Consider the following 25,541-nt stretch of genomic DNA (forward strand, 5'->3'; position numbering starts at 1 on the left):
CACGGTTCTAGAAAAATCATGGGGCCTCTTCTAACGCCAAAGTGCCAGAGCAGAACGAGCTGAGAAATAATTAGCACAAACAAAACGGCAAAACAAGAATCGCAACATTAGGAAATCAACTGTTAAGGAACATCTGAGACCAAAGCAAGCTGCTACCCGAGCATATGCTCCTCCGGTGTTGAGAACACTGCTCAATCTTCAGCCAGGCAAAGAAAATAGTCTATTTATAGCCATAGTCTCAACTCACTTCAACTTCAACTTCACTGGTTCCTCAAGATGTGCAGTGATTGTACAATTCCTAATGCTCTCGCCAACAGGGGAGAGGGTCCCATTGACATCATAGAAACATAGAGCATGTAAAACATGCAACGTCGGCTTAAATCAACTTTAATCAACCCCTGTGAAGTGGTTTTGTCATATGGACAACTTTGAAATGGAAATGGGATGATGTGAACTCTTGGTGGGTGTGCCCTGATTTCTAATGCGATATACAGTGCCTTCAAAAAGTATTCGTACCCCTTGACTTATTCCACATTTTGTTGTGTTACAGCCTGAATTCAAAACCGATTAAATAGATTTTTGTTTCACCAATCTACACACAATACCACATAATGACAAAGTGAAAACATGTATTTATTTTTGTGTGCAAATGTGTGTAAAATCAAATACATAGAAATGTCCTTGTTTTGGAAAGAAAAGCACATTTTTGGTCCATTAAAATAACATCAAATTGATCAGAAATACAGTGTAGACATTGTTAATGTTGTAAATGACTATTGTAGCTGGAAACGCCTGATTTTTAATTGAATATCTACATAGACATACAGAGGCCCATTATCAGCAACCATCACTCCTGTGTTCCAATGGCACGTTGTGTTAGCTAATCCAAGTTAATCATTTTAAAAGGCTAATTGATCATTAGAAAACCCTTTTGCAATTATGTTAGCACAGCTGAAAACTGTTCTGATTAAAGAAGCAATAAAACTGTCATTCTTTAGACTAGTTGAGTATCTGGAGCATCAGCACTTGTGGGTTCGACTACAGGCTCAAAATGGCCAGAAACAGTACATTCTTCTGAAACTCGTCAGTTTAGCTAACATTTCCCTAGCCTAATTGTTACCAAATATCCAAAAGGGAGATTCAGTGAAAACAAACAATCTGACATTGATTGATTGATGTATCTGAACAAGTCCCACACACTTGTCTCAAAGCAGCACGATGGCTGTCCCAATCAAAACGGTGCTGAAATGATCATCTAGGTACGGTTGGATATGACTTTGGGAGTTTCAGTATAAGCTTCAATTTGATACATGCCTTCAATTGCATTAGCCTACTTTATTCCACTATTTTCATCATTCAGTTGATCATAACTAAGGTGAGTTTCTCTCTCTGTCGGCTCTTTCTAGGCCCAATGGCTGTCTCCTTGTCTCCTCACCCCGACAAGTTGTTAATCAACACCAGTTTTAAACAAATTGCCAATCCGCTGCTGCGTATGTTGTGTATATTGTGGAATTGTATTAGTGCGACATTGGGAGAAAATATTGTATTTAATTTCCCGGGTCTTGTCATTATATTTTTGGAGGAAATGTGAAAAGTGGTCCCGGACAGTCCATGCAACTTATGTGACTTTTTAAGCAATTGTTTACTCCGGAACTTATTTAGCCTTGCCATAACAAAGGGGATGAATACTTATTGCCTCAAGACATTTCAGCTTTTCATTTTTTATTCATTAGTAAAAATATTTTTAATTTGATATTATGGGGTATTGTTTGTAGGCCAGTGCCAAAATATCTATGCAGGCTGTAACACAACAAAATGTGGAAAAAGACAAGGGGTGTGAATACTTCCTGAAGGCACTGTAGGCTAATCCCTTTTTAATGGATTTACAGTCATAAGAAAATGCAAGACGTGATGTGGACTTCAACAGTTGGTGTTAATGAACTAAAAACAACCTCATGTTTCTGTTAACCCATTACAGTCTAAGCCCTGTCTAAGCTTGGGGGAGGGGGGTGCTAGAGCTAAATAATGTTTGTGAGAGTCTCATGTTTCCAAGGACAGGTAATATTAGTGTGAAGCCCAAACTGTTCGGACGCTACAGACAGAAGTTGGCAGATTGGCTGTACCGACTTCAGACAAGTCCAAAGATGCTTGTGGGGGTTGTAGAGCAAAACGGAGAACACCATCGTATTTGTGAGAGTCTCTTCTTTCTATAGAGTTTTGTAGGCCAAACTGTTCGGACGCTACAGATGATGTTGTGAGAAGACTGATTTTCGGGAGGTCTCATGGTCTGACAAACGCCGCTCTAGCTCTGTTACCTTTCACAGAAGATGCTAAAGTGCGACATTGGCAGATGTGGTGGATTGAGACGCATCCAATACAAAAACAACAGATATCTAGCTTAAACTGACAGATCTGTATGTTTTTTAAAATTATTATTATGCTAATTAGATTTCCACGGGGGCACGGATATCGACTCTAGGGGGTTTTAACCATGATTTTGAGCTTCCACGAAACAGACATATTCATGATAATGTTTATGGCCCCATGATATACACTGAGTATACAAAACATTAAGAACACATGCTCTTTCCATGACATAGACTGACCAGGTGAATCCAAGTGAAAGCTATGATCCCTTATGGATGTCACTTGTTAAATCAACTTCAATCAGTGTAGATGAAGGGGAGGAGACAGGATAAAGAAGGATTTTTAAGCGTTGAGACAATTGAGACATGGATTGTGTATGTGTGCCGTTCAGAGGGTGAATGGACAAGACAAAATATTGAAGTGCCTTTGAACTGGGTATGGTAGTAGGTGCCAGGCGCACCGGTTTGAGTGTGTCAAGAACTGCAATGCTGCTGGGTTTTTCACACTCAACAGTTTCCCATGTGTATCATGAATGGTTCATCACCCAAAGGACATCTAGCCAACTTGACATTGGAGTCAACATGGGCCAGCATCCCTGTGGAACGTTTTCAACACCTTGTAGAGTCCATTCCACGACGAATTGAGGCTGTTCTGAGGACAAAAGTGTGCAACAATATTAGAATGTTTCGTCCAGTCACACTTAATGTTTATCATCAAATTAATAAGGGAGGAATGTGAAAAGTTTTCAATAAAGGGGCTAATGGCTTAACATTCACGCAACACTTTAAGTCCAATCAAGATGTCTGATGGAGAAACTGCAGCTTCCTTCCTCTCAGGCCATATAACCCTCTCAAGCCCTAGTCTAAACTGAATTCATGGCTGTCCTCTCAAGCCCTAGCCTAAACTGAATTCATGGCTGTCCTCTCAAGCCCTAGTCTAAACTGAATTCATGGCTGTCCTCTCAAGCCCTAGTCTAAACTGAATTCATGGCTGTCCTCTCAAGCCCTAGCCTAAACTGAATTCATGGCTGTCCTCTCAAGCCCTAGTCTAAACTGAATTCATGGCTGTCCTCTCAAGCCCTAGTCTAAACTGAATTCATGGCTGTCCTCTCAAGCCCTAATCTAAACTGAATTCATGGCTGTCCTCTCAAGCCCTAATCTAAACTGAATTTATGCTGTCCTACCCTTCTTCTACTGTTGTGTATTGCTACTGTCCACACCTGTCATACCTATGGAAGTTTATTTCAGACTCCCGGGAATACAGAGTGGGTTTCCTCATATAATCAAGAGTCCATGAAAGCCTTGTAATTATCTGTACTTATAGTCCTCACACATACAGTGCCTTCAGAAAGTATTCATACCCCTGTACTCATTCCACATTTTGTTGTGTTACAGCCTGAATTCAAAATAGATTAAATATGTTTTTTTCTCATCCATGTACACACAATATCCCATAATGACAAAGTAAAAACATGTTTTTAGATTTTTTAAATAATTTCTAAAAACTTAAAACACCTAATTTACATAAGTATTCACACCCCTTTGCAATGACACTCCCAGACTCTGAATTCAGGCTGTAACACAACAAAATGTAGAATAAGTCAAGGGGTATGAATACTTTCTGAATACTTTCTGAAGGCACAGCATCCTACTCTGCAGGGGTGCACTGCAGGCACTCATCTGAATAGAGGTATTTATTCAGGAATTTAAAGTGCAATTAAAATAGGGTCTGAAGGTGATATGCTCATTTGCATAACACATTGAAATTGTTTATTTCCCCCGTTGTGCATATGCAACGGTCCCTCACCAAAACCCATATTTCAATTTGTTATTACAAATATTTGTAATGTTTGACTTGTCTATCATTTTTCTTTCAAGCCAAATGGGAAAACAGTAGCTCAGTTGATAAAGAAATATGGGGAAGGAGTAATATGAGTCGCTCTGTGTTCGTGGAAGACTATTAAACATGTATCACATTGAAGTATGATTTATTGAAAATATCAGCGAGATTCATGGCTCTTTCTGGGAGATACCCACACATCCAGTGAATGATATATCAAGCACTCAACTCAGGCTATAAGATATTATGCCAGCTATAAAATCAAGACATAGGGCTTGTAAATGAATAGCTTGAACTGGATCACCAAAGACAAACAGCTCTTATCACTGCTCATTTTTCATGAACATAACGTTATCTAATTTGCTCAGTTGGACTTGTTTGGGAAGGCAAATTAGTGAATATTATATGGGCAACAGACCGAAGAGAAATTCATTACCTCTCGCATTATCGCCATAAAACCGACAAAAAAGGAAGTCTGTTGTTCCTGTCCTCAGTGGGAGGCTGAAGCTTGTGCCTCATCCAGGTTGTGGAAGGACCCCTTCTCCGCGTCCAACGCTGTGCCTGATATTCAGTGACGGGATGTCATGACTGCTCCAGCTGTCAGGCGCACAGCTGTTCACTTTCCCCTCGAGTGAGCAGCGCTGCCTGCTTTTGCCCTACAGCGAGAGCGGGGAGGATTCTGACAAGGTCCACTGGAGAAGGCGGCCCGATCCGGCAATGCAAACAAGAAGAAAAGGGGGGGGGGGGGGGGGGGGGGGGAGCTACTGGAGTCTGCCGTAATATTAACAATCTCAATCCCTGTTATTGTCTATAGGATATCTTTGTCTCTAGTCTCATGTTCCCTACGCCACACCTTTCATACAACAGTGTGATGTCATTTCTAACTTGATAATATCTGTAGTACCCTTAGAAATGGTATACATTCTGCCCACACGATATATCCGAGAGAAAGAACACAGCCGGTCCATCTTAAAAAAATCGATGGTAATGCATTTGCAGCTTTTGTCGGAGAGGGACTAGTCAAACATTTATCAGGTTGAATAATGCGGGAAAGGATAATTGACTTCCAGAGTTGCGTTGTTGGAGGGTGTTTAAAATACACTGCTGGAATGGAATAGGCAGCCACTCATAAATAAATAGGCTGTGTGCCTACGATAATTAACTCTCCAACGCGTGAGATAACAATTGCCGGCAGGCTAAAGAAATGGACAGATTTTTGGCAAATTCGAAAGCGGTGGTTGAGAGAACGATGTGCTACACGACGCCCTTGGCTTTTCGTACGAGCCTGCTCATCTACACACATACAGTATGATGATTGATGTTCGGCCCTTAGGCCTGGGAGGACATTTTCTCTGCCTTGACTCTCTTGACACCCCCGCTGCTGCATATCTTTTGGGGGAGTCTGGAGGTGCTAAGGGGACTGTATTGATTGAAAATGGAAGCAGTAACTTATGATGAGTGGAGGCCGGCTATATAACGACACAGGATGAGACCCAGATGCAGACACAGGAGGCAGATGGTTCAAGTCTCAGAGATGTATTATATACAAGTGGTAGGCAAATGGCAAGTCCAAGACAGGCAGAGATCAGTAATCCTAATAAGAGTCAAGAAGGCAGCAGGCAAAAACAGTTTGGAACCGGGAAGACTAGAATACAGTCTAGAGAGAAGGAAAAACACGCTAGGACGACTTGACGAGACAAGACAAACTGGCAACAGACAGACAGAAAATGCAGGTATAAATGCACAGGGGAGAATAGAGAAAATAGGAGACACCTGGTGGGGGTAGAGACAAGCACAAGACAGGTGAAACAGATCAGGGTGTAACAGGCTAAATCAAATTTGGAGATGAATTGGCTAACGGTGGTGTCGTTACGGTTCTGATGGGTGAATTATTAAGGCAATTAAATGAGTAGTTGTTACAGTGTGGCCCCAACAAGCTGACCCCGGATCAGTAAATGAGCGCTAAAAAGGCCACTTCATCATCTCCCTCCACACACTGTTTCTGACCCCAGGCATTTACATTTATCATTATGGATTTTATTCACTCTCAGGACAGAGGATCTGTAGAGTTGACACAGTGAATGGGAATATTTGGCATTCTGGTGTCTTGTCTGACGTTCAAATGATGAATATGGAAATATGGAATATGGAAGACTTGTGAATCATCACATTTTGCTAACTTCAGTCAAGGATATTTAAAAATAAATACATTATTTATCTAGCTAAGTCAGTGGGTTAGTGTTTCTGGGGCAGAATGACACATTTTTACCTTGCCAGCTCAAGGATTTGATCCAGCAACCTTTTGGTTATTGGCCCAGCGCTGTAACCACTAGGCTACCTTCCGCCCCAGTTGAAACTGAAGATATTATGGACTGATTTGTGGTTCTTAATTCTTATCGATGGTAATATACGAACAAGTATTCTTGGCTATAGCAAAAATGCTAATGTCAGCAAAATTATTTTCGTGCCAAATCTTCATGCACACACACACACACACACACACACACACACACACACACACACACACACACACACACACACACACACACACACACACACACACACACACACACACACACACACACACACACACACACACAACCACCAGTGATACACAGTGTCCCTGTGACCCTCGTGCTCCATATGGTCAAGTAGAGGGCAGAGAAAATAAGCAGTGGACTCCCTGTGTGACTGCAGCTTGGCAGCCGATAAGCTACGGGGCCCATGGTGCTAGTGAGAGAGGGGGAGTGTGGTACAAATATTCAAAGGTCCTTCAGTAAAAAACTGACAGCTACACTAGCTATCTTTGGATGCTCTCTACGCTGCTCCTACTACTAGACACACCTGCTAAAACGATCTTTATTAACTGTATAAGGTATCCATCATATTTTTCATGACCTGCCTGACAACCACAGGCCTGTTATATTAGCCATTTTCTCATCACCGTCACCGGTAGACACATATTCACCTATACTGTACACACTGCTGCTACTACTATTATTATTATTATTTATCCTGCTGCACAGTCACTTTTACCGCTGCCTAAAGATACATACCACTGCTGGGTTGCATGCAGATTAGCATTGAGATACAAAGTTCCCACTAATGTCACTGCTGGGGCCAAAAGTAGCAGCTTTCCCATTCGCTTTGTGAAAGACAATAAACTACACTGGCATTCTGAAGCTGTCAAGTCAGCTGGTATCTTCACAGCCATCTGACAGCTGATATATGAAGCACCTTTTTTCCCTCCATATCCTCCCGCATGCGGCCTCTACCCAGGGGGCCTTTTCCATTTCTCTCAGTGCCAGAGTTTAATGCATACATGCCCCATTATCAATGGGAAATATAGCTGCCAGTCTTTTGTCAAATGTGTGGTGCGCCCGGTAGCGCAAAGCAATCACTTTATGTCTTTGTATCACACGCAATGAGAATGGCGAGTCTAGCGACTTTCTGATATTTGTTCTGCAAGTTTCCCAGAGCCCCAGAAATGTCAGTGAACATTTCAGTTAATCTTCTTTAGGTGGGCATCGGGATCGGGAGAGCGCTACAGTGCTCTTCAACCAATTTCTTCGGCAAGGGCAGCTGAAATGAGTGTACGGCGTACACAGAGAGGGCAGAAGAGTAGATGTCTTAAACACTCAGTATGTCATTTTGAGGTGGTTGGGGTTGTCAATGAACTGTATGATGAAGATTGAAAAAGTTTCAAATTCAACACTGAATGTCTAGCACTGACTAATATGTTGATCAGTAGTGATGTGCATCGATCCCTTTCAAATGGATTCGATATGTATCGGTGTGATTCGGGTTTGATTAGAGGAACGATTCGATGCAATTCGGTTCATTGCAATATGATTCGATTCACTAACATTTGTTACATTAACATATTAATTTTCCAATTTAAATTATAATCTACTGCCGATGGAGCTCATGAGATGGGCCACTCTACGATGGATCTGTCTGAGCTGACTTCCATGTGTGTGTGTGTGTGTGTGTGTGTGTGTGTGTGTGTGTGTGTGTGTGTGTGTGTGTGTGTGTGTGTGTGTGTGTGTGTGTGTGTGTGTGTAAATGTCTATGGTGTATTGTAGGCACCTGAGCTGAGCCATAATGTAAACTGAGTATCTACCACCCCACTATCAGTTGGGGGGACAATGTTTGCTTTCCCACCCATTAAAAGTCTTAAGAGTTAGTAATTTATCGGAAAAAATTTGCCAATGAATATAGAGCACAACTTTGGATTTCAACCCCTTTTGATAATGTAATGGTTTAGACCGTTAGGGAATTTTGACGGACTCGGAGTGAGCTCTTCTTCTCCCACTTCGACAAGGCAGTGCGAGTTGCAAAGGTGATTGCTGTCCTTATTATCCTTGTTATGAAATGATTAACTTTACCCTTCTTATCAAAAAATTACATATTTACTGATTGTTACAAGTGGCATGACGTTGGCCTGTTGGGGGAGGTTTATGACCCCCATAAATACCTTTCCCCTTTTCTCTCTCTCTCTCTCTCTCTCTCTAGAGTTGACTGGTAAAGCCTTTGTAACATAGAGAGCCTGGTAACATCAAAAGGTGGGAAACGGAACCATATTTTGGTAATCCAACCAGTTGAAAATATGTGTTGGTACTTAATGAATATGATCTCAGGTCAGTTGTTGTCTGAGACATTATTACTAATGACAGGATGACATAAACTGTATCTTGGAAAGTCGACACATTCTAGTTATCAGATTTACATGGAATTTTTGTGCAAATTAAAAGTTTAAATATGAAACTATTTGTGAAAAGATGAAATGTAGTTTTAGCTTCTTAAATGAGAGAACGGTTTGTCATAGAGAAACTCTGCTCACTCAGAGGCCCGGCCCAAGTGAACAGACATTGGTTGTAAACTATGAAACACGCCCTTCTCTTCACCCGGATATAAGCCCGTTGACGAAAATCCAACTTTGTGTTCTAAGGACGAGAGGACGGCGGTCCCCACGTTGAAAGGGCTAAGACAAGAACCTAACGAAATTAGCATTGAATTTCAACGTGAAGATGACGATCAACACGCCGAAAGATTAATTTTGACTATACCAGCCAGAATATAGCATGAGATTAAAGTATGGCAACTTAATGTGAACTTATTCACTACAGAAGTGATACCTCCTAGCCGATTGAGTTAGCCGCAGAAACGGTAAACGTGGGCTAGGAGAGGACGGACAGAGTATCCATTCTACCATGCTCCAGTTCACCACTAGACATTCTTCAGAGGACAAGACATCCATGCTGGATAACCCTGCCTTCTATCTACGACCAATCTACCGAAACGCAGCTCAGAGTAAATATTTATTGCATTTTCCTTTTTCAAATGGGCGGTTATTTAGAATGCATTAGATACTGTATTTACGATAGCATAGCTTCTCCCTTTGTTACTCTGTCTTCCCAATCTTTCACTCAAACCCAACCACCTTTCTTTGTGTAACCAGCCGTCATATCTGTTCCGTTCGCTAGGGACGTTTTCCTTTATGACAATTAGTATTCAATGTATGATCTATTCTGTGTACATGTAATTCTGTGTGATTATTTAGGTATTTAGTAAATAAATAATTAATAATTAAACCAAGAATTTACAACTTTCAGATGAGACTGAATAAGGTGAGGATTAAATATTGACTGCTACTGATGTACAAGATTACTAGGTCTTTAAGAGTTTATTTGTAAGATAACTATCACGCCCTGGCCTTAGTATTCTTTGTTTTCTTTATGTTTTTTAGTTAGGTCAGGGTGTGACATGGGGAATGTATGTGTTTTGTAGTGTCTAGGGGTGTTGTATGTGTATGGGGCAGAGTAGAGTGCAGTTGTCTAGTTATGTCTATGGCTGCCTGGATTGGTTCTCAATCAGAGACAGCTGTCATTCATTGTCTCTGATTGGGAGCCATATTTAAGGCAGCCATAGGCAGTAGGCTTTTGTGGGTAGTTGTCTATGTTGTACGTTTGTAGCTTGTGATTGCACTTACGTCTTTAGCTTCACGATCGTTTGTTGGTTTGTTTCGTTTTGTAATAGTGTTCGTTGCGTGTTTTTCCCTCTTCTATATAAAGAGATGTATTTTGCACACGCTGCGCCTTGGTCCACTCTCTCTCACGAAGACGATCGTGACAATAACAGCTATATAAACATTATTTTGTGGTGCCCTGACTTTCTAGTTAATTACATTTACCTGATTAGCTTAATCAGGTAATATTAATTACAGAATAGAATAGCATGTCATATCACTTAATCTGGCATAGTCAAAGACACGACACAAGCAAAACAAAAAAAATACTTTTGCTGATGGTAAACCTGAACAATCGAAATAAAATCGCACGTAAGATTGGTTAGGGGTGCCGCGTATCGATGCACTCATATCTGAAAAATTTGAACCGAGGGGGACCGGTGAATCGTTACATCTGTGTTGATCAGCTTTCAAGAGTTAGACCCCAAAGTCCCTCAAGGCAAGTCATCAGTCAACTGGTTTCTCATTGCTAGACATTGCAATCTCAACAAAGAATGACAAGTGAATCATTCTCATTGCCTGTCTCTGTCATAGTTGACTGATGTAATGTTCGCAAGCCAGAATAAGGTAGACTGAATAAAACACTATTTGAAGGCGGAACAGACAAATAAGTGAAAAGGCTTTTTATCTTTGTGAAGAGAAACCTGCAAATGGATGATAACCCAGTTAGCTTGATGCTTCGTGTCATTTAAAAAACTAACATCCCCAAAACCTGCCTAAATGACAATCGCCCTGCAGCACTTACATCGACAATTATGAAGTGCTTTGAAAGGCTAGCGAGTGTGCATAGAGTCAGTGCAGATAGTCTGGGTTACCATTAATTATGACACACATCAACACCATCATCCCAGACACCATGGACCCACTTCAATTCGCATACTGCCCCAACATATCCACAGATGACGCAATCTCAATTGCACTTCACAATGCCCTCTCCCAAGAGGGGAAATAACTGTGTGAGAATGTTGTTCATAGACTACAGTGCAGCGTTCAAAACCACAGTCCCCTCCAAGCTCATCACCAAGCTGGGGACCCTGGGAATGATCACCTCCTTCTGTAACTGGATCCTGGACTTCCAAACGGGACGCGCCCCAGGTGGTGAGGGTAGGTAACAACACCTCCGCCATACTGACCCTCAACACTGGGGCCTCTCAAGGGTGTGTGCTTAGTCCCTTCTGTACTCCCTGATCACACACAACTGTGTGGCCACGCAAGACTCCAACACCATCATCACGTTTGCTGATGACACGATGGGGGTAGGCCTGATCACCGACGGCAATGAGACTGAGAAGTGTGGTGCCATGACAACAATCTCTCCCTAAACGTCAGTAAGACCAAGGAGCTAATTGTGGACTACAGCAGAAAGAGGGGAGAGCACATCCCCATCCACATCAACAGGGCTGTAGTGGAGTGGGTCGAGAGTTTCAAGTTCCTTGGCATCCACATCACTAAAGATTTAACATGGTCCACACACACCCGGAAAGTCATGAAGAGAGCACGACAGCGCCTCTTCCCCCTGAGGAGCCTGAAAATATTTATCATCGGCCCTTGGATCCTCAAAAAGTTGGTGCGGACAGCCCAGTACATCACTGGAGCCGAGCTCCCTGTCATCAAGGACCTCTCAAGGACCTCTCAGGCGGTACCTGAAAAATTGCCAAAGACCTCAGCCACCCAAGCCATAGACTGTTCACTTTGCTACCATCCTGCAAACGTTACCGGAGCATCGGCTCTCAGACCAACAGGCTCAGAGACAGCTTCTACCCCCAAGTCATAAGACTACTAAATAGCCATAAGACTGCTATATAGTTAATTAATGGTAACCAAGACTATCTGCACTGACTTTATGCACACTCACGAGACTATACAGTGCTTTCGGAAAGTATTCAGACCCCTTGACTTTTTCCACATATTGTTGCTTCACAGCCTTATTCTAAAATGGATTAAATAAAAAATGTTCCTCATCAATCCACACACAATACCCCATCATGACAAAATGAAAACAGGTTTTTAGAAATGTTTGAAATGTATTAAAAATAAAAAACATAAATGACTTATTTACATAAGTATTCAGACCCTTTGCTATGAGACTCGAAATTGAGCTCAGGTGCATCCTGTTTCCATTGATCATCCTTGATTGGAGTCCACCTGTGGTAAATTAAATTGATTGGACATCATTTGGAAAGGCACACACCTGTCTATACAAGGTCCCACTGTTGACAGTGCATGTCAAAAACCAAGCCATGAGGTCGAAGCAATTGCCCGTAGAGCTCCGAGACAGGATTGTGTCGAGGCACAGATCTGGGGAAGGGTACCAAAACATTTCTGCAGCATTGAAGGTCCCCAAGAACACAGTGGCCTCTATCATTCTTAAATGGAAGAAGTTTGGATCCACCAAGACTCTTCCTAGAGCTGGCCCGCCCGGCCAAACTGAGCAATCGGGGGAGAAGGGCCTTGGTCAGGGAGGTGACCAAGAACCCGATTGTCACTCTGACAGAGCTCCAAAGTTCCTCTGTGGAGATGGGAGAACCTTCCAGAAGGACAACCATCTCTGCAGCACTCCACCAATCAGGCCTTTATGGCAGAGTGGCCAGACAGAAGCTACTCCTCAGTAAAAGGCACATGACAGCCCACTATGAGTTTGCAAAAAGGCACCTAATGACTCTCAGAACATGAGAAACAAGATTATCTGGTATGATAAAACCAAGATTGAACTCTTTGACCTGAATGACAAGCGTCACGTCTGGATGAAACCTGGCACCATCCCTACGGTGAAGCATGGTGGTGGCAGCATCATGCTGTGGAGATGTTTTTCAGTGGCAGGGACTGGGAGACTAGTCAGGATAGAGGGAAAGATGAATGGAGCAAAGTACAGAGAGATCATAGATGAAAACTTGCTCTAGAGTGCTCAGGACCTCAGACTGGGGCAAAGGTTCACCTTCCAACAAGACAATGACCCTAAGCACACAGCCAAGACAATGCAGGAGTGGCTTCGGGACACGTCTCTGAATGTCCTTGAGTGGCCCAGCCAGAACCCGGACTTGAACCGATCGAACATCTCTGGAGAGACCTGAAAATTTCTCATCCAACCTTGAGAGGATCTGCAGAGAAGAATGGGAGAAACTCCCCAAATACAGGTGTGCTAAGCTTGTAGCATCACACCCAAGAAGACTCAAGGCTTTAATCGCTACCAAAGGTGCTTCAACAAAGTACTGAATAAAGAATCTGAATACTTATGTAAATGTGATATTGTCATACATTTGCAAAAAAATAAAATCATGTTTTTGCTTTGTCATTATGGGGTATTGTGTGTAAAAACAATTGAATACATTTTAGAGTAAGGCTGTAACGTAACAAAATGTGGAAAAAGTCAAGGGGTCTCAATACTTTCCGAATGCACTGCATGATGTATATTTACACACTCTCACACAAAACCCACAAACATTCACATACTCTACATACGCACACACCCACCGACACAACACAAACACACACACATACACGCACGGACGCACACACACACTTTTACCCTCATAATTTGCTGCTGCTACTTTGTTCTTTATTTTACTTTAATTATTATCTATCCTGATGCCTAGTCACTTTACCCTGCCTTCATGTACATATCTACCTCAAATATCTCGTACATCTGCACATTGATCTGGTACTGGTACTCCCTGTTTCTAGCTTCATTCTTGTGTATTTTATTAATCTTGTGTTACTATTTTTATTATTATTATTTAACTCTGCATCGTTGGGAAGGGCATGTAAGCTAGCATTTCACGGGTAAATCTACACCCATTGTATTCGACGCATGTGACAAATTAAATTAGATTTTTAATTGATTTGTACAGCGCTGACTGTTAATAACATGCTTATGGATGTGTTCTTAATAGCTTATGAAGTGTGGTCCTTCTGTACGCCCCTGCAACTATGTAAAACAGGCTTGCCATTGTTTAATCAAATAGGGGCACTATATATATATATATATATATATATATATATATATATATATATATATATATATATATATATATATATATATGACCCTTGGGTGTTTTGGTCAGGGAACTAATGTTATTGAGGTGTAATATTGCGAGACTTTGATCAACCGAATGCGCACAGTCGCATACAGTCCAATTTTCCAAAGTCCCCTAATCTGTTTGGACAGGTCCACTACTGGGTCAAGCACTAGCATTGCCATGTACTTGAACATTAATAATGCACAAATCAATTTCCTCTGGCTTTTCTATGAGGGGCCTTTCAATTGCCTTGTGTGGTACCCCGAGGGGCCACATACTCCAGTTCTGTTGACCTCTTTGTCCCTTCCTCAACCCGACTGTCCTTCCATTCAAATGATAACCTTTTCATTCTGTGGCATATGAATTGGGATGGCCAACAACTGTACACAGACTATTGAAAGTATCCAATGCTCTCAATACTTTTAAAACTACATTAAAAGATGGGTTTAGGCTTGGGGCGATGATGGAAATTAAGTGAAGTGCTGTCCTGAAACAGATTTGCAGTTGCTTCTGTAATGGGAGGCTGTCCCATTTGTCCAGTTTCAGTTTCTATCAGGAAGTGGAGATTGACACAATGGAGATACATGCCCCAGATTCAATGTTCAATATGACTGTCTAAAGTCACAACAATGACAGCTCCTCACCAGTAAACCTTATTTGTCAGATTTTGACCATTTGAACCCAACGATTTCGTAGCGAGGCTCTGAGAAACTTGAATTGATATTGATGTTGACACAGCATCAGTGCAATCAAAGTCACACAGGGACATATTTTTAAATATCATACTTTCATTGGTGAATCCATAGATTATGATGAATGCCAATGCAAGACAATCAGTTTTGTGTATGAACATCATCAAGTGAAAAACAAATTCACACATTGTCAACAGTTGTAGCATATGAGGAAACAAACAAAAACCCTGTCAAACTGTGTGTCATATGCAGGGTAATTACAATACTATACCACCAGGGAAGCTGGAGTCTGTTGCAGAATGGCTCGTTACGAATGACTGCTTTGGGTAATGGTGTTTCTTTGCCCGGGAATTGAAATATAATTTCATTAAATAGAGATATGTAGAACAAAGTGTCAACAGATCCATCTTGGATGTTTGCTCAGTCTGACCTGCGATGCTGCTCCCTATGTCGGATCCAGCTCATCATTGAGACGTCTCGCGACGGAAATCTAATCTGTGGATGTGCCCATCCGACATTGTGAGATTTATGTTTGTCAATATGTTCAGGCAGGAGCGATGACGGGCAATTATGGATGGATCCTGAAGAATGCTGAACAGACAGTCTATTACCAAGAATATCCTGTTTGACAAAATAAATGTTGAAGAGAGCCTTTAACCTCTCTTCAACGCCATCATACAGGTGCATACACACAGCCATGCACATACATGCACGCACAAACGCACACACACACAAGAACTCTACAACTGCCTCATCCAAAGACCTCAGCGATGGGCACCTACTGTATAACCAGGCTTGCAATCAGTGGGGTACAGCGTTGCATTCAGATAATATGTGATGTAGATTGTACATGCTTAAATGTCATGTAGAATCATGTCATCTCTATTTAAAACACCTCTATCTGCAATGTTCACAACGTGAACCTATATTTTGAGGATCAAAATGCATGAACTCTTAATAGTCTATTGCGATCTTACAAAGCTGGGCCAACGTGCTCCAATGCTAGCATTAGGAGACGGGGTTAGCGTTAGCAATTTTGTAGTGTTTTGTGGAGAAGAAAATACAACAAAAAAAAAGAAACGCAATAAAGCAGAGCTTAGACAACGGTAAGACGACGGTACACACGAGTGTCCAGTGGTGTCCTCAGGCTCGTGTGGAGCCTGTTGATTTGGTGAGGAACATACAGATTGCTCATGGTGGTATTTGGGGGCCACAGCCCATGTAATGAATTTACTATGGGGTGGGCAGAATGCCACTGGAGAAAGGGGGAATGAAGGAAGGTGAGGACTAAGGAAGAAATGTAGTGCATTTACATCGCTGACCACGCCCACAAACATGCATTGTCACTCTTCATTATGTTCTCCGAACCTTAAATCAGCTGTTTCTATTTTAAGTGGAATCTGGAATAAAAACTCACAGCTACCAAAAGTAACAACCCATTCCAGGAAATGACAGTCGCCGCACCAGACAAACCTGACTCAAAGGCATCCACAACATCTGTTTTATAATGATGTAAGTACTATTTTGTTTCACTTTTAAAAAAATATATATATTATGACCAGGAAAAGACGATCCTAGATCTGGTAGATGTCACCTCAGGCTTTAATACAAAACTTTGCAAGTCCTAAAAAGATAAGAAATATCAAGAGTTTGTCTGAGGAAGTCATTTATTGTATCATCCAATCTGTTATGATATATCTGATTATCTGTTGTGATATACATACGGTACATGAACAGCATATTTGGTCAATTTGTCAGGCTACATATTGTCAGAGGAATTCTTAGCCATCCTAATTGAATTAACATACGAGAGAGAGTGACAGGACTGGAGTCAGAGTCAAACCCCAGCAACAGCTTGACAATATCCGCCTGCACACCGGTGTCACCGGTGGGATCCAGCCCGCACATTGGTTGTAGCGGAGGGATCTCCAGGTGTGGGCCTCATCAGCCTCCATTGCGAACCCATATGAGTTGGTGTACCAAATGGCTCACAGGGTGTTGCACCTGAGCTCAGGTCCAGGGTGCCAAGAGATTGTGTATTGTCAAACACAGACCCAGGAACACAACCAGCAGGCACTTGGGCTAACAGCTGTTTTCTTTTACCAACCTGAGAAATAAATAAATATTTGGGAAAATAACCACAAATGAGTTGTGTCCACTCCATGTGGGAGACATCTGTGGCACAGACTGCACTTGCCTCTGGTAGCGATAGGGATTCCATTCAGGATGCTGTCTTTTGTTCTCATGTTTTTCAGGATTTGGTGAGTTGGGCTCCAGCGATGCAACGTTGTACAGTAGGTTGTAGAGTAAGTTGCTCATCATAAAGAAACATTTCAAATTAAGTTAAGCAAGTATTGAAGCTTAATATTAACATTGTTGATCTTTACTGTCTACCAGAGAAGTTTGCACTGATTAAGAAGAAGGGGTTTGTTACAAGTCATTATACCACCTCGCTCTTAGTGTTCCGCCCGCTCTGTCCCCCTGTGGGTCAAAACGAGCGTGCCACACGTGGTTGCCTGTAGTACAACGGAACTGCATACTACTACAGTGGTTAGAGGCCTGCATCTGTTTGCGTTTGTTAAATTTGATAATTATATGGAGAGTTTAACAAATGTCTCTCCTTAATATACTATAATGATGCCTAATGCCTAAATAATCAAATTCATAAGTTATGCATTAACTAGTTATTAATTAGAAACATTAAGAAGTTATGTATTGGTAAAAAAAACTACTCTTACTGTCACACCCTGATCTGTTTCACCTGTCTTGTGCTTGTCTCTACCACCTACTAGGTGTCTCTTATTTTCCCCATTATCCCCTGTGTATTTATACCGGCATTTTCTGTCTGTCTGTTGCCAATTCGTCTTGTCTTGTCAAGTCGTCCCAGTGTGTTTTTCAATGTTTTTCCTTCTCTACAGTTTGTGTTCTAGTCTTCCCGGTTCCGACCTGTTTTTGCCTGCCCTGACCCTGAGCCTTCCTGCCGTTCTACGCCTGACTCTTATTTGGATTACTGCTCTCTGCCTGTCCTGGACCTGCCATTTGCCTACCCCTTGTATATAATACATTTCTGAGACTCAAACCATCTGCCTCCTGTGTCTGCATCTGTGTCTCATCCTGTGTCATTATACATACTTGGAACACAGCTCAGGTATAATCTCACAAATAACGATAGAACTGGATGTTCTGACGTTTACTGTATGACAACCTTGCCACTACTTATGTCTTATTAAATGTGAGTCCTACAGCTTGGGAGAAGAGTCCTGTGGGAGCGTAAAACTCAATGCAACTATTAAATTGAATGCCTGAATAGACTCCCTGCTAGCTCTATGGTGTCAGAATGACACCATAGATACAGTGGGGCAAAAAAGTATTTAGTCAGCCACCAATTGTGCAAGTTCTCCCACTTAAAAAGATGAGAGAGGCCTGTAATTTTCATCATAGGTACACTTCAACTATGACAGACAAAATGAGAAAAAAAAATCCAGAGAATCACATTGTAGGATTTTTTATGAATTTATTTGCAAATTATGGTGGAAAATAAGTATTTGGTCAATAACAAAAGTTTATCTCAATACTTTGTTATATACCCTTTGTTGGCAATGACAGAGGTCAAACGTTTTCTGTAAGTCTTCACAAGGTTTTCACACACTGTTGCTGGTATTTTGGCCCATTCCTCCATGCAGATATCCTCTAGAGCAGTGATGTTTTGGGGCTGTTGCTGGGTAACATGGACTTTCAACTCCCTCCAAAGATTTTCTATGGGGTTGAGATCTGGAGACTGGCTAGGCCACTCCAGGACCTTGAAATGCTTCTTACAAAGCCACTCCTTCGTTGCCCGGGCGGTGTGTTTGGGATCATTGTCATGCTGAAAGACTCAGCCACGTTTCATCTTCAATGCCCTTGCTGATGGAAGGAGGTTTTCACTCAAAATCTCACGATACATGGCCCCATTCATTCTTTCCTTTACACGGATCAGTCGTCCTGGTCCCTTTGCAGAAAAACAGCCCCAAAGCATGATGTTTCCACCCCCATGCTTCACAGTAGGTATGGTGTTCTTTGGATGCAACTCAGCATTCTTTGTCCTCCAAACACGACGAGTTGAGTTTTTACCAAAAAGTTATATTTTGGTTTCATCTGACCATATGACATTCTCCCAATCTTCTTCTGGATCATCCAAATGCTCTCTAGCAAACTTCAGACGGGCCTGGACATGTACTGGCTTAAGCAGGGGGACACGTCTGGCACTGCAGGATTTGAGTCCCTGGCGGCGTAGTGTGTTACTGATGGTAGGCTTTGGTACTTTGGTCCCAGCTCTCTGCAGGTCATTCACTAGGTCCCCCCGTGTGGTTCTTGGATTTTTGCTCACCGTTCTTGTGATCATTTTGACCCCACGGGGTGAGATCTTGCGTGGAGCCCCAGATCGAGGGAGATTATCAGTGGTCTTGTATGTCTTCCATTTCCTAATAATTGCTCCCACAGTTGATTTCTTCAAACCAAGCTGCTTACCTATTGCAGATTCAGTCTTCCCAGCCTGGTGCAGGTCTACAATTTTGTTTCTGGTGTCCTTTGACAGCTCTTTGGTCTTGGCCATAGTGGAGTTTGGAGTGTGACTGTTTGAGGTTGTGGACAGGTGTCTTTTATACTGATAACAAGTTCAAACAGGTGCCATTAATAGAGGTAACGAGTGGAGGACAGAGGAGCCTCTTAAAGAAGAAGTTACAGGTCTGTGAGAGCCAGAAATCTTGCTTGTTTGTAGGTGACCAAATACTTATTTTCCACCATAATTTGCAAATAAATTCATAAAAAATCCTACAATGTGATTTTCTGGAATTTTTTTTCTCATTTTGTCTGTCATAGTTGAAGTGTACCTATGATGAAAATTACAGGCCTCTCTCATATTTTTAAGTGGGAGAACATGCACAATTGGTGGCTGACTAAATACTTTTTTGCCCCACTGTACCTAAAGCAAGGCAATATATTCCACCAAAACACATTTATCTCCCTCACTTATGATACCAAATGTGAATTTAGCACCGTGGGAGAGAACAAGGATCAAACGAATGTGCCGGGTCAAGGAGAGTTCACCACGAATATCAAAGCGTTGGCTTTAGTCCTTGGATTCTGTCATTGAGGGTCTGGATTCTGTCATTGAGAGTAACTGATTTGCCATGCTATTTGACAAAAGGCCTTGTTAAGGGCTTCGTCTGCTCCTTGGGTAAGCTGTTTGGGAATATTGGGGCCAGGTGTAACGTCCTGACCAGAGTTCTTATGTGTTTTGCTTGTTTAGTGTTGGTCAGGACGTGAGCTGGGTGGGAATTCTATGTTGTGTGTCTAGTTCGTCTGTTTCTATGTTCAGCCTGATATGGTTCTCAATCAGAGACAGCTGTCAATCGTTGTCCCTGATTGAGAATCATATATAGGTGGCTTGTTTTGTGTTGGGGATTGTGGGTGGATGTTTCCTGTCTCTGTGTTTGTGTTCTGCACCAGCTAGGACTGTGACGGTATGTTCTTTTGTTATTTTGTATAGTGTTTTTGTTTTGTCCATTAAATTCATTATGTCAAATTACCACGCTGCACATTGGTCCTCTGATCCTTCTCGCCTCTCCTCGTCTGAGGAGGAGGACGAAGTAGACTGCCGTTACAGAACCACCCACCAAACCCGGATCAAGCAGCGTGAGAACGGGCAGCAGCGACAGCAGCAGCGGTACCAGGAGGAATGGTCATGGGAGCAAATATTGAACGGAGAAGGACCCTGGGCTAAGGTTGGAGAATATCGCCGCTCTCGGGAAGAGATGGAGGCAGCTAAAGCCCAGGAGCGGTGGTATGAGGAGGCAGCACGGAAGCGTGGCTGGAAGCCCGTGAAGAAACCCCAAAAATTTCTTGGGGGGGGGCTAAAGGGTAGTGTGGCGAAGGTAGGTAGTAAACCTGCGCCCACTTCCCATGCTTACCGTGGAGAGCGGGAGTACGGGCAGACACCGTGTTATGCGGAAGAGCGCACGGTGTCTCCTGTACGGGTGCATAGCCCGGTGCGGGTTATTCCACCTCCCCGCACTGGGCGGGCTAGAGTGAGCATTGAGCCAAGTGCCATGAAGCCGGCTCTACATATCTGGCCTCCAGTACGTCTCCTCGGGCCGGTGTACATGGCACCAGCCTTACGCATGGTGTCCCCGGTTCGCCAACACAGCCCAGTGCGGGTTATTCCACCTCCCCGCACTGGACGGGCTACGGGGAGCATGCAACCAGGTAAGGTTGGGCAGGCTCAGTGCTCAAGGGAGTCAGTACGCCTGCACGGTCCGGTATATCCGGCGCTACCTTCCCGCTCCAGCCCAGTACCACCAGTGCCTACACCACGCACCAGGCTTCCAGTGCGTCTCCAGAGCCCTGTTCCTCCTCCACGCACTCTCCCTGTGGTGCGTGTCTCCAGCCCAGTACCTCCAGTTCCGGTACCACGCACCAGGCCTATAGTGCGCATTGAGAGTCCAGTGTGCCCTGTTCCTGCTCCCTGCACTAGCCTTGAGGTGCGTGTCTCCAGTCCGGTACAACCATTTCCGGCACCACGCACCAGGCCTACTGTGCGCCTCAGCGGGTCAGAGTCGGCCGTTTGCCCAACGCCGCCTGCAGTGCTCGTCTGTCCAGCGCCGTCTGAGCTGCCTGCCTGCCCAGCGCCGTCTGAACTGTCTGCACTGCTCGTCTGCTCAACGCCGCCTGCACTGCTCGTCTGTCCAGCGCCGTCTGAGCTGCCTGCCTGCCCAGCGCCGTCTGAACTGCCTGCACTGCTCGTCTGCTCAACGCCGCCTGCACTGCTCGTCTGCCCAGCGCCGTCTGAGCTGCCTGCACTGCCTGCCTGCCCAGCGCCGTCTGAGCTGCCTGCCTGCCCAGCACCATCTGAGCCATCCGTCTGCCCAGCGCCGTCTGAGCCATCCGTCTGCCCAGCGCCGTCTGAGCCATCCGTCTGCCCAGCGCCGTCTGAGCCATCCGTCTGCCCAGCTCCGTCTGAGCCATCCGTCTGCCCAGCGCCGTCTGAGCCATCCGTCTGCCCAGCGCCGTCTGAGCCATCCGTCTGCCCAGCGCCGTCTGAGCCATCCGTCTGCCCAGCGCCGTCTGAGCCATCTGTCTGCCTAGCGCCATCTGAGCCATCCGTCTGCCACGAGCCATTAGAGCCGCCCGTCTGTCCCGAGCCATTAGAGCCGTCCGTCAGTCCCGAGCCATTAGAGCCGTCCGTCAGTCAGGAGCTGCCAGAGCCGCCAGCCAGTCAGGAGCTGCCAGAGCCGCCAGCCAGTCAGGAGCTGCCAGAGCCGCCAGCCAGTCAGGAGCTGCCAGATCCGCCAGCCAGTCAGGAGCTGCCAGAGACGCCAGCCAGTCAGGAGCTGCCAGAGCCGCCAACCAGTCAGGAGCTGCCAGAGCCGCCCTACAGTCATGAGCTGCCCTATAGTCATGAGCTGCCCTACAGTCATGAGCTGCCCTACAGTCATGAGCTGCCCTCCAGTCATGAGCTGCCCTCCAGTCATGAGCTGCCCTCCAGTCATGAGCTGCCCTCCAGTCATGAGCTGCCCTCCAGTCCGGAGCTGCCCTACAGTCCGGAGCTGCCACCCAGTCCGGAGCTGCCACCCAGTCCGGAGCTGCCACCCAGTCCGGAGCTGCCACCCAGTCCGGAGCTGCCACCCAGTCCGGAGCTGCCACTCAGTCCGGAGCTGCCACTCAGTCCGGAGCTGCCACTCAGTCCGGAGCTGCCACTCAGTCCGGAGCTGCCATTCAGTCCGGAGCTGCCATTCGTCCTGAGCTGCCTCTCTGACCTGAGCTACCTCTCTGTCCTGAGCTACCTCTCTGTCCTGAGCTACCTCTCTGTCCTGAGCTACCTCTCTGTCCTGAGCTACCTCCTAAATCATGTGGGGGCCTTGGGGAGGATTCTTAGGCCAAGGTCGTGGGCGAGGGTCGCCACTCAAAGGACGCTAAGGAGGGGGACAAAGACAGTGGTGGAGTGGTGTCCTCGTCCACCGCCGGAGCCGCCACCGCGGACAGATGCCCACCCAGACCCTCCCCTTGAGTTTTAGGGGTGCGTTCGGAGTCCGCACCTCAGGGGGGGGGTACTGTAACGTCCTGACCAGAGTTCTTATGTGTTTTGCTTGTTTAGTGTTGGTCAGGACGTGAGCTGGGTGGGAATTCTATGTTGTGTGTCTAGTTCGTCTGTTTCTATGTTCAGCCTGATATGGTTCTCAATCAGAGACAGCTGTCAATCGTTGTCCCTGATTGAGAATCATATATAGGTGGCTTGTTTTGTGTTGGGGATTGTGGGTGGATGTTTCCTGTCTCTGTGTTTGTGTTCTGCACCAGCTAGGACTGTGACGGTATGTTATTTTGTTATTTTGTATAGTGTTTTTGTTTTGTCCATTAAATTCATTATGTCAAATTACCACGCTGCACATTGGTCCTCTGATCCTTCTCGCCTCTCCTCGTCTGAGGAGGAGGACGAAGTAGACTGCCGTTACACCAGGAACAATTATACGGCCTTGAACCATTTCAATTTCATCCGTTTGACATTTACATTACACTTTACAGGTGCACTTTGGCCTTATTCAGTTGCAATACTGTTTTGTATGTGATTCTTCTATTCAGCTACTAGTGCATTTCAGACCTATTTCAATATGTTGTATCTGCGGCGGAAAGCATATCAAATAAATCAAGCAAGCAATCAATCAATATAGAAAGCATGTAGATCAATCAATCATTATGTTTCACATATCGTTGCTCTTGTAGTCAACGGTGACCTCTGATATCATCACATGCTATGCTATCTCTATGGGTTTGACCCTAATCATCAGAACACATCAGACTTCAGATTGTCATCTCCATTTCAGGTCACTGAACTCCGAGCAGTGACTATTTTATTAATCCAAAAGTAATTACATGCTTTGGTATCTGAGTAACACGATACACATGACTACCTTGGATTTCAGACACTGTTTGAATTAATTGCAAACCTAAACGGTACAAGCCAAAAGTAATTACTTGAAAAAAGAGCATGTTGAGTGGTCATTTTGTGGGCCAGAGAGGCAGGAATGTCCACAAGTCTCACTCCGGCACACAGGCAAATTCAACCTGAGGGATTCCATCTGCATGTAAATACAATCAGATAAGTGGGTCCCATTTCTCTTGGTTCCCCCCGACACTCGTTTAAATCTGACACACTTCTACCGGCAGTCTGTCTATTAGACTTGCAAGTCATGCACATTTTGCATAAATACTGCTCAGAGTCGTAATATAATTCCAGGAAGTCATTCACACAATACAGAATATCCAATATGTTGAATATTTTGGCAATGGGAAATGGGCGTTATTCTCATTAAACCTTTGGCGTGAAATATGAGAGAAATTTATAGCGACTGTATTCGCCAAAATAATATGCTCGCCGGGTGAATTAATCACTTTGGCCGGGAGTGACAAACTGGTGAGGTGTGACATAAATAAAATGGTAATGAAGGAAAAAGGGGAAAGCCTTATTATGTCTTTAAGCTGAAGCTCCGTTGGCCCTGTTTTGAAAGAAAAGGCCAGGTCTTGGCTGGATACGAGCGTATGTTGCTTGGCCTATGCAATGCGCCTGCATTCCAAAGGATTTGGATGATCCACAAGTACTATGGCATGAAGCTAACGTGTGGGTGAATGCTTTATGAATTACATGGAAATCTCCACATGAAGTAAAGACAGAACTTTTGTCACACATGTTCTATAGAAAAGCTACAGTAAAATGAGTAAGATGAAATACAAACGATTTAGCATCATAGTTACAACTACCATTTTCCATTTGAAAACTGGTGAATCGCAGGTGGAAATGCTATGTGAGCTCCATGCAACCACATACAGTATGGTACTGTCGTTCTATATATACAAGCTGAAGTGACTACAGATTTACTGTGTATTTAATGTATGTTGTAGTCAGTTCAACAAACCAACAACAAGATCAATGTTGATGCTGACCATAGTTTATATTTTTATACTGTTGTGTCATGGCCTCTTGCATGTTGGCTGCTATTCAAAGATTTACCTGAGTAAGTCGTTACATCCTATTGGTTTTAATAGGTGGACCCCCTGTATCCCAAAAAATATTCCACCAAGCCCCCTCACTATAATCGGAGCCTGCAAAAAAGTTTTGTTTGTTCCTACTTAGTCACCTCTTCTGAGATAATAGATTTTCTAAATGAAAAACTGAAAATTAATGTTCACCATTAATGCAAGCTCCTTCCCTTTACCTTCATGCTATGATTGAGTTGCGGACTCAATTAATCTCCTTTGTGGTCAGCGCAAACAAAAGCATTGGCCATAAATTGATTCATCTTGCCTCAGTAGGTATCTTGTCGCTCTCCTGTGGGGAAGGCAAGAGGAAATTCCCTAAAGTCTCAACGTTCTAAACAAATCTAAGGGTTATGAGTCTAGTCAATCAAAAACAATATCACATGGAGACTTTATCTGGATAAGAAACTAATATTGTAAGTCAATAATGTTTCAAATGATTGGAATCGTAAAGCTATTTTTGCTACTAGACCTTTGGCACAATGTACGCCTCATTGTCAGTCAGACAGTTTGCACAGCGTTGGCCGTCTCCAG

The 25,541-nt window shown here is 43.8% G+C and overlaps 1 protein-coding gene across 1 annotated transcript in view; it reads left to right on the forward strand.

Annotated features, from left to right (window-relative positions):
• The first annotated feature begins 11,196 nt into the window (after positions 1 to 11,196).
• LOC120049494 (fibroblast growth factor 14-like) overlaps positions 11,197 to 25,541 on the forward strand; it is a 168,405-nt gene continuing 154,060 nt past the window's right edge. Inside the window, exons 1-2 of the mRNA XM_038995756.1 lie at positions 11,197 to 11,338; positions 11,719 to 11,873. Of these exons, the coding sequence (XP_038851684.1) occupies positions 11,197 to 11,338; positions 11,719 to 11,873 (297 nt within the window). The remainder of the gene's footprint in view (positions 11,339 to 11,718; positions 11,874 to 25,541) is intronic.

This window comes from Salvelinus namaycush, chromosome 6 (genome assembly GCF_016432855.1).
Source record: "Salvelinus namaycush isolate Seneca chromosome 6, SaNama_1.0, whole genome shotgun sequence".
Classification (NCBI taxonomy): domain Eukaryota; kingdom Metazoa; phylum Chordata; class Actinopteri; order Salmoniformes; family Salmonidae; genus Salvelinus; species Salvelinus namaycush.